At 33.2% G+C, this 10,241-nt stretch overlaps 1 protein-coding gene across 1 annotated transcript in view; it reads right to left on the reverse strand.

The window, feature by feature from the left end:
• Window positions 1-921, reverse strand: part of LOC106104723 (acyl-CoA Delta(11) desaturase-like) — a 3,108-nt gene extending 2,187 nt beyond the window's left edge. The window contains exons 1-2 of the mRNA XM_013284853.1: window positions 732-921; window positions 39-66 (exon numbers count right to left, since the gene is read on the reverse strand). Coding sequence (XP_013140307.1) covers window positions 39-66; window positions 732-921 — 218 coding nt within the window. The remainder of the gene's footprint in view (window positions 1-38; window positions 67-731) is intronic.
• Window positions 922-10,241: the final 9,320 nt, after the last annotated feature.

Consider the following 10,241-nt stretch of genomic DNA (forward strand, 5'->3'; position numbering starts at 1 on the left):
GAGCTCCGCCCGTGATGCCGTATCCACTCAAAACGTACATTACTATAGCTGAAATTGTATTAGTTTCTGGTCAATATGAGAAAATTAATTAATAAAAAAATGTGTCAACATCTTATTACTGAAGCTCTTAACATTTATTAATTTACGCGATATCGCCCGCGTTTCCATTCGCGTAGAAATGTAAAGAAAAACAAAGTAAGTACCCTATGTGCAGCCGATCTCTCTACATCTATGGCTAATTTTATCGAGAACCGTTTAGCAGTTTAGGCTACAAACTCTAACAAACATTCATCCATCCATTTCGGGGGCCTAATTTTAGTCCCTTTCCCCCTTTTCTCAAGAGGAAATGATGGGAAGGAAAAGTGGATTTGACGGTAGATGAGACGCATAGGAAGGGAAAATGTCCATTTTATGTGCGTCTCCTTCTCTGTCAATTAAGGGTAGGCAACTCATCTGCAAATGCGGATGTTTATGGGCAGTGATCGCTTTCCACTTCGGTGGATTCAGGTGGCCGCTTGCTGGTTTGCCACCTTATATTATAAAAAAAAACCGTCCATTTAAACTGTAATGTAGGGGTGTTATTGAAACGGCGGTTGGTACTGGACTGATTTATTATGCGTCATTCAGACGGTACATTATTATAAGCATACCCACATATACACCACATAAACTTTCACATTTATAACATTAGTAAGATTTCTTTACATTAGTTGATATAATTAAGTGTTTACCGAAAAGCAGCGTCTGCCATTTCACAGGGAAAGCATAATGATAGCACCAATACACAGCTAATACGTGATACAAAACTATAGGAATTGCAGTTGACCATTTTATTTCATTTTTAAAACCTAATTGTTTCTCGAATCCACGTAAAATTTCACTAATAGACGAACCCGGTTTTATGTCTACTTTTCCAGACATTATAACAACAACTGATCTAAGTGGAATCTAATCACATATTGTTCAAAAGAGAATTTAAATAAATACAATGCACGCTACTGTGTTGTAAGTGGTATTGTTTCTGGTGACGAAATCTTTAATGGATTCTCCAACTAACCTATATTATAACTTAGGAGTCAATTTTATTCTAATCTGTACTAATAAAATAAAGCGTAAACACACACTACTTTGTGGCGTAAGATCAATCACGGCATATTTTTAAATAATCTTTATTTTAATAAAAAGCCTTACATTTACGACACGCTTTAGGCTTTAAGCTATAAACCCTTCATGTAGGAAAGGGACCATAAACTACAAGCTACCAACATTAAGGAAGCTAGGTTATTATGGTAACGGTAATTTGGACATTTGCATTTGAGAATTTGGCAAATGTAAGAATGAAATATTTTTTTTTTATTTACATGCAGATGATGCCGCCCGGGAACAGCTAGTGTATGTATAAAAAAACATCTTTTTTAAATAATATTAGATTAAAGATCAATCAAGTAAGAGATAAATCCATAATTTTTCCTTCGCATAGAACTAAAAAAATAAACATTTACAGTTGTTATCTTTTTAACTATTTTTGATGTATTCTGCATTCTTCAAAATTATCTCTTAATCTGTGCTATTTATCAATACATTTATCTTTATTTAAAACAACAACATTGTCAGGAAAATATTAGGAAACGGAAGGAATAGTGGGGGGTAGTTTTATAAAATATATGGCAAGGAGAGGCTCGGCGTCTCGGCGTTCAGTCGCCAAAAAGCTCTGTGTTTTACTAGTCGTCACAACGAAACGTTCGATATATTTGCGTTGTCGCATTGGAATTCAGTTTGTGTGTTATAAAGTAATTTACAAGTATTGTTAATATGGCCGTCCGTCTTTATTTTAAAGAAAGTCATTTGTGGAAATATCAAACACAATCAGTTTGATTCGTTGAAATTTGGATCCGTTTAACATAAAATGGGTCGACATTATCGTTAATAACAATCTTAGATAGATCTTTTGTTTGAATGATTTCGCAGCTCTTTTGTTTTTGTTCTACGAGTACTTCTAAAAAGCATTTATAGAATCGTAATGTTTGAATAAACAGTGGAATAAATTGAAGAATAATACCATTCAATTTGAATTTTTTTTATTAACATTGCGATTACTTTTATTTTGAAGTAGCTTTCACCCGCGACTCCGTCCGCGTGGAATTAAAAAAAAAGTAAGTAGCCTATGTATTCTTTCAGACTATCCTCTATATCTATGCCAATTTTCATAGAGATCCGTTCAGTAGTTTAGGCTACAAACTCTAACAAACATCCATCCATCCATCTAAACTTTCATATTTATAATATTCGTATGACCACAAACTAAGTTTTTACCTCGCAAACACAGTGAGAACAAATTCAAAGAATGAATTCGAATTTCGAATGGGCACAAACGGTGCAATAGCACTACCACACAGAAGATAGGCTTTAAGTGGAAGCAATTTCGCGTTTCTTAATGAGTATGGTACAGTCCTTATATTAATCCCTTTCCTTTCCTACCATTTTTATACGAAAAGGATGGGAAAGAAAAGTGGATTTGACGTTCGAGTATAGGAAGGGAAAATATCCTCTTTATGTGTGTCTCCTCCGTTAAATAATAGTAGACAACGTCTGTATTTACGGATTTATATGCAACGATCGCTTTGCTTTCTCGGCAAATTCACGTGGCCTTTCGTTCGCCACCTTAAAGCATAAAAACATTTTGAAACACGATCGTACACGTGCTCTCTATAACAAGTTTACCCTGTGTGAACTACCAACTTCGCTAAGTATTTCAAGTTTCCTTTGCTTTACCTTAGACTCAATGAACCGACCAAAGTAAATTTTCAAAGAGACTTCGTATGTAAAGCTACTATTACATCAACTTTTTTGATCATGTTAAAAGTTTTATAATGACATCACCCGTATAATCCCGTTAAGGATATATTTTTTAAAAAAAAAGCTTTGTAAAAAACACTCATGTAATGGGACATTATGGGTTACTTTTTAGCGGACTAAAAAATCTTTTAGTTTGTTCAAAGTAAAAGCGTGGAAGATAGAAATGTTTTCAAACTATTTTATGAAAGTCTTATATATTATCCAGGTTAAACTAAAATCATAATTCCTACTGTTAAAAATCGTTAGAATTTTGTGAGCGCAACAGATTGTCCAAATGATCCCAAAGGCGAAATACGTTTACGAATAAATACAATATGTAGGAATACCGTGATCGTAAATACGTGTCGTTTTACTGTGACTGAAACGATTTTAACATTCAGATATAAAGCGCACCTGGCTCTTGACCCCGTTCCCGGCGCGCCGTGTGACACAATCTTACTAAACAAAATAAAAAAAAAACAAGGTGTCGTATCGAGGTTATTGTAACAAACATAATCAAATGTTGAGCTAATATTGTTGACAGTTTGTTTACCTACGACGCGTAAATTAATTAAACAGAGGGACATCAAAATACTGTTATTTTGTGGAATTAATATAGATCGTAAAATTGTTTAAGATAAAACGTTTACTGGAAATGTTTTGAAATTTACAACCTTTTGTTGAAATTATACACAAAGAAATGAATAATTTTATTTTTCTTTTTGTAATAGAAAATGAAACATCAAAAAAATTACAAAATATTATACCAATGCTGTGTCGAAACTGACGAACATAGAGTAATTTCTGTTTACACCAAATTATTTCTGCTACTTTGAGCAGGACCCTAATATTTTTCTCATCTTTACGAGGCACATGCCGTTAAGTTGTCTACTTTGCCTCCGAATTATAATTTGCTTATTATGATTTTTTTTTATAAAAGTGTCGTCGAACAAAAGTATTGTAAACATTTTTGTAAAATTTTATACTTATTAAAAAACTGTCCTCTACCTAATTAGTACGTGTTAGTAATATTGCTAGCGACCCATAATTGACATCTGGCTGTATTTATCTAATAAACTGTTCTTACAGCAAGTTACTATTTTTTTTTCGATCATGTAAAGTTGGCAAATACAACTCCCAAAAAGAAAGCTAGTCGGATATTCTTAAGGCAAAATATTCAACTATTCAAATTCTAATAATCTCTTTGACCCATTCTTTTAGGAATTTCTTTGAAATTTGTTATGAAGGCAAGGGAACGATCTCGCAACAAAAGAATAATGTATGTAGATAAAGCTCCATTATATCTTTTGTTCCCACTTTCGCTGAATTAAATATTTTTAATGCTATTGTTCTTTTTATATGACAATGCAGTCATTCCTATTTCACTGTTTCAATTCATCATAGATTTAAACGAAGATGACTTGTAATTTGCTAAGATTTAATTAAAATCGGACAAAGACAGCTTTAATATCTCGGTCACCATTTTCTTAATAGACAAAGTCAAATATTTTACAACAGACTCTAAAAGAACGTAGACCTTACACTATTTTGCTGTCAATTCTATAAAAGATAAAACAGTCAATCATTTACCGGGAACTTATACATATGAAAATGTGCTATTTACTCGATGTACAATAATTATTTTGCTGACGTGCAACGAAATTGAAATTTATGCACAAAAACAAAAATAACAGATGTATTCCATGAAATATAATCCATTCCAATGAAATATCCAGGAAACATGATGATCACTATCGAAACATATTGTTCAGACAAATATACTGTCATCCTCCTCATTTATTCTCTTTAGATAGAAATTACTCTATGCTTTTGTTAAAGTCTGTAGGATTATTTGTTAGAGGAGATGGTAGAGAAGCAACAGGGATAGTTACGTTATCGTCCTTTAAGAATATATATTCTTGTTTTGAAGGACATGAATGTAGAAATTTCATAATAACTATGTACTTTAGTAACTAATACTAGAAAAAAATATGTACAGCAATATTATGTAGTTATATAGTTGATCTACATTTTCTTTCAGTGAAAAAGTCCGCATTTCCCTTTGCGGTGATTGAGTGAACTTATGGAATGGAACAAATTCTTTCTGCTCACTCGCGTTGAAACTAAATTTATTGAAATTTATTCAACGAATATTCTTACGTTTTCTAATGTACATTGCCTCAAGCGTAGATAGTCTTTGAAGCGCGTAATTTTCAATCACCTAGAATTAATATTTACTATGTGTACATTCAGAAACAAAGGAAGACAGGTAAAGAGGAGGGAAGACGACTTTAAAAAAGTTGGAATTTGTTTGTAGATTCGTGAAGCTAGGGATAGGACAAAGGTGGAAGTCTTTAGAGGAGGCCTTTGTCCAAGGACAAGCTGTAGATTAGGGATACGAGGCGTCGGTTCAAAAGATATTTTTCTATTAAACAAAATGTAAATAACTATAAGATAAAAAAGAATTGCAAAAAAATCTTCAGCAATAAAGGCTTTATTATTATATTATGTGTACATTATCTCAATGATAGTAGATCTAAAACGACAATGATGAACGGAGGAACGATAAAAGGTAACATGCTCAGGGGACGAATATTTGTCTCTTTTGAAAATCGATATAGCGGTTTAGGTTACACGTTACCATATAATGGATACCTACTCATATGCGTAGTCGAATTCTATAGGAAATTGTTATTTTCATCAACCTGTTTAATCAGTTATATCTTTGCAAGGATTTAATGTCGCTTTATCTGTGCTCTTGATTTATAATCTTCAGGTCCTGGGTTTGTATCTAGCTACACTAATGTGTTTTTCGTGTGATGTTAACCAACCTGTATAATATAAATTATAACTCTTCAGTCAATCGGATAATAAAGAATTACTTTACATGTCTTCAAAAGTATTTCCTAAAGCGGAATTTTATCTTACCTTTCGGTATTTAAATACCATACATAAGTACATAATTTACTTAGCTTTATGGATAATTTAATTTTATATTAATACGATTACGTTACAGTATAATTTCATTCGAGAAAATTAAATTTCGCGGCACGCAATTATTTAATCATCGACGGCTCAACATCTTAAAATACCTTTAACCTTTGCAAATTAACATGTGAAAAAAGTATACCACAAAATATCAGAAACAATAAATTTAGTCAACTCATCATCATCTCCCCTGCCTTATACCACTCCCGTAGGGTCGGCGCACCGGGTTTTCGTCCTACAAATAACTCTAACATCCGTCATCTCAGTCATCACTCCCTTCTTAATCATGTCACCTTTCACGCAATCCATCCATCTCTTTCTAGGTCTACCTCTACCTGTGTACCCTTCCATACTCATAACTTATGTCCTTCTTGTCACATGTGATTCATCCCTTCTCATAACATAGCGAACCTTAGTCTACTTAACTAATAAACTTAGTCAACTATTACTTAAGTAACATAACTAAGATAATAGTTTTTATTACTTTATCCAAGTCTGTTTCATAATGTCCCACAAGTGAGACAAGTGAATTGAAATAGTCATAGAATAGTCAATCCAATTATTGGTTTTCTATTAACCAACCATATATTTTCCTCGTTGGATGCTGGAGTATTCGTTTCGATTGAAAATATCTCCTCGCATTAACACTCCCTTGATTACAAAGCCCAGAAAACATAGGAAAGGGAAATATTTTTTGTACATCTATACCCTGTCTATTAAAAGAAGACAGTATCTGAACTTATAAATTGTTTTTATGACTATGGGCAGTTGTCACTTTTCTATACAGCCAAGCATGCTGCTCGTACGTCACTTTCTGTCTATTCTGATATTATAAAGAGGAAAGATTTGTGTTTTTGGAGTTTTGTATGTATTGAAATAACTCAAAAACTACTGGGCTGATTTCGAAAATTCTTGTACCATTAAAAAGCTACATAACCACTGAGTAACTTCTGCTATTTTTTTGATTTTACGTGGACGAAATCGCGAGCATCAGCTAGTTAATATAACGATGTCTAATTAGTCCGTAACTATTTTAGTGTAGATGCTTACCATCATACTGCGCCTATTACTTTACAAGTAGATTCGAAACATTAGATTAAGTCCATCAAAAATCATTTGTCGTTTCAGAAGTCATCTCCTCGCAATCTATTTTACTTCTTATCTATACTATTATAATAAAGCGTAAACACGCACTTCTTTGTTGCCTAGATGTCAGCAATTACAGCATATTTTTGGATAATCCTTTTTTTAATAAATAGTCCTACACTTACGTCAAGCTTTAGGCTTTCACGCCATTAAACTTAGGGGGTAAATATTTTGGCTAAAAAGCCTAATGTGGGAAAAATACCATAAGTTGCTGCCAACATCAAGGAAGCAAGATTGCCAAGTTTTGTCATGTTATGTCATTTTGACATTTGCAATTGACAATTTGACACATGTAAACAATAAAAAAAATTTATGCTGATGAAATCGCACGGGAACAGTTAGTAATATTATAAATGCGAAAGTTTAGATGGATGGATGGATGTTTGTTAGAGCTTGTAGCCTTAACTACTGAACGGATCTCCATGAATCTCCAATTTGGCATGGATGTAGAGGTTAGTCTGGAAGAACACATAACCTACTTATTTTTTTTATTTAAATTCCAAGCGGACGGAGTCGCGGACGAAAGCTAGTTCTAAAACAAATATTCTAATACTTCGAGTATGTCCTCTGAGGTATGAACATTGTTAATGTTAATGATAAAGTTATTTCGCCTGTATTTGTATATTCCATTAGCAAAGTTTAAGTAGCTCCGTCTCTTTGCAGTACAATTGGCTTACACGTGACCCCTAACTTCATTACAAACTTTCACCTACGATGTTTTACCACGAATTACGTAATGTTGTAATATAAACTATATTACTTATTTAACTAGAATTTTTATTCACTAACACAACAAATTTTACTTTAAAAGTTTTGAATTTTAATATCAGATTATAGCATTGTTAGTTGCTATTTGATTAGTATTCTTCTGTGAAAAATACCACTGAAATCAATATTCAATCTTTGAGATTGATAAGAAAGTAAGGTTTAATTTTATTTCTATGAAACGGAGTATAGTAATTATTAGATCGCACTTTTAACAAAAAAAATAATGTTTTTCGAAGATATTGAATTCGATAAATGTGATGGTTATCACTAAAATAATTTAAAAACTTGATCGAAGGTCCCGAATTTGGCAGCGGACGGGACACGGAATGGGAAATATTCCCGTTCCTGCAAGTATATAAGGGTATCAGGACATCGCTATATTCACGAATTCAAATGACCACATTGCTCGTTTGCTACGGCTGCAGTTTGGATTTATTGTTTTTTTTGCATAACCTAGTTACGTTTGAATATCTCTAGAAATAATGTTCGTGGTTAAACATAAAGTAATACACAGTGGTGCCGAAACAAATGGCCGTAATCTGTAGAACAGTGTTTCCCGTTCTGTCCGCTACGTCCCCCGGGGCGCCATCGCGAGCTGGGTAAAAATAAAGCAAGGGTTGTAGGGATCGTACGACAATAAAAATACGACATATTCACAGAGTGGACTAGTCCTGTACACTCTACATAAATAAAACTATGGTTTTAGCTTCTTTCTTAGCTTTTTTGTTTTTTAGTATTTTTTTTATTATTACACTAAATAATAATAAGACTTTAACGACGTGCATAGTGATGACTGCAAGTTAATAATCCTTTAAATGTCTATAACTAGTGCATTAAATTATGCTGTGATTTGATAATTTATGCAATTTAGTTGACTCCCTCACTAAAGTGTCACCCTATTTAGCTCACTTCATTGTTATTCGAACTAATTACATTTACATATTCGTCACGAAATGTAGGACGAAATGTAGGACGAAATGTGACGTAACATACGCTCACTATAAAATAAAAAACCAATTGTATTACCTCTTTATTGTGCTTATGCTGGGTTTCTGATGTTTCCATTTATTTCGCCATTATCTGTTAATTAATCAGTGTTAGGTTGAACTGAGTTTCAACAGTGTCAAAACTCAAGATACATAGTTGGAAAACAATTGCCAAATGGTTAAAAGAAGCTGGGAAACCAGTCCTTACACACATATTGCACATTTGTGTCGACTTTAGATTAGTTTCAATCTTATGCAAAAATGCTGATTTTTACAACTAACAAGTTCTAAACATTGTATCTAAAATTTAAAAGAAAATACATCAAGTGTTCCATTCAGAATTATTTCGCTTTTAACCAACAATATATTTGCAACAAGACTTGACAAGATGTTTGCATTGCATTCGAGAAGAAAACGATTTCTATTCATTGCTACATTACTTAGATTTATTTATTCTATTTTAAAACCTGAACGTTTCATTCTGAACTATTATAAATTTCAACAATATCAGAACGTCTACATTTTATTTTGACTTTGTCATGCATTAAGTGCGTGTACACCTGAAACTGTACTATCGCACAACTGTTTATCGCTTTGATTCCTATGACCTTATATGGAGGTGTGCACACTACTCGATTTTTAGGTGTGCAACTTAAACAGTTGGATTAGCAGCAAAACAAATGACAATCGCACAATAGTTGTGCGATTATTTACTCAAAAGTGCGCCCTTTCTTAACGTACAGTTTTGAGACAAACATTTGAGACGAACATACAACAGAACAAATGACTGGGCCAAATCTTACTATGGACCAAAACCGAAGACCTAAATAAGATCTGATTAAATAACCTACAAGCCCAGAGGTTTGAACATTTTCTGTGCATTAGAGTAACATAACAAAGCTATAATAACGTGAACATCAATTTCTATACGTGTGTGGTCTCTAGTTGAAGTTAAACGATGGTTCATTCCAGTGCAAGCGCAATGGCCGCTTCAAATAAACGACCTTTTGGTTCGAGCTAGGGAATTACTGCACTTACTCCAACTTGAACAAAACCTTTTTGTAATATGACTGTTGGATATGGCTTCGTTGTGTTTTGTTAGATGTAAGACTATGTAACATTTGCAATTTTTTCTTCAACAAATCAAAAAGAAATACAAAACAAATGCAATTAACTGAATTCCTCACTTCTACGAAGAACCCTTGACAAAATTGTTGCCGTTTAAGATAATGGAAGCCTTAAGTGTCAGTTATTTGTTAGCTGAAGTGGACAAATATTTCGGTACACTTTTTACCAGACGTGGTGAAAATCATTCTCATTTATCTCATTTAAATTAAACCACTTTAAAAATTTCACCACGCCATTTTATTTAAACTTATGTGTAGGTTTTATTTGGGAAGACGATTTCAAAAAGGTAGGGGGTAAACTGTGGATAAGGGAAGCTAGAGATAGGGAAAAATGGAAGACTTTAGAGGAGGCCTATGTCCAGGGACAAGCTGTAGATAGTGGTTTAAGAGT

The sequence above is a fragment of the Papilio polytes genome, unplaced genomic scaffold (genome assembly GCF_000836215.1).
Source record: "Papilio polytes unplaced genomic scaffold, Ppol_1.0 DF823399.1, whole genome shotgun sequence".
NCBI classification, from domain to species: Eukaryota; Metazoa; Arthropoda; class Insecta; order Lepidoptera; family Papilionidae; genus Papilio; species Papilio polytes.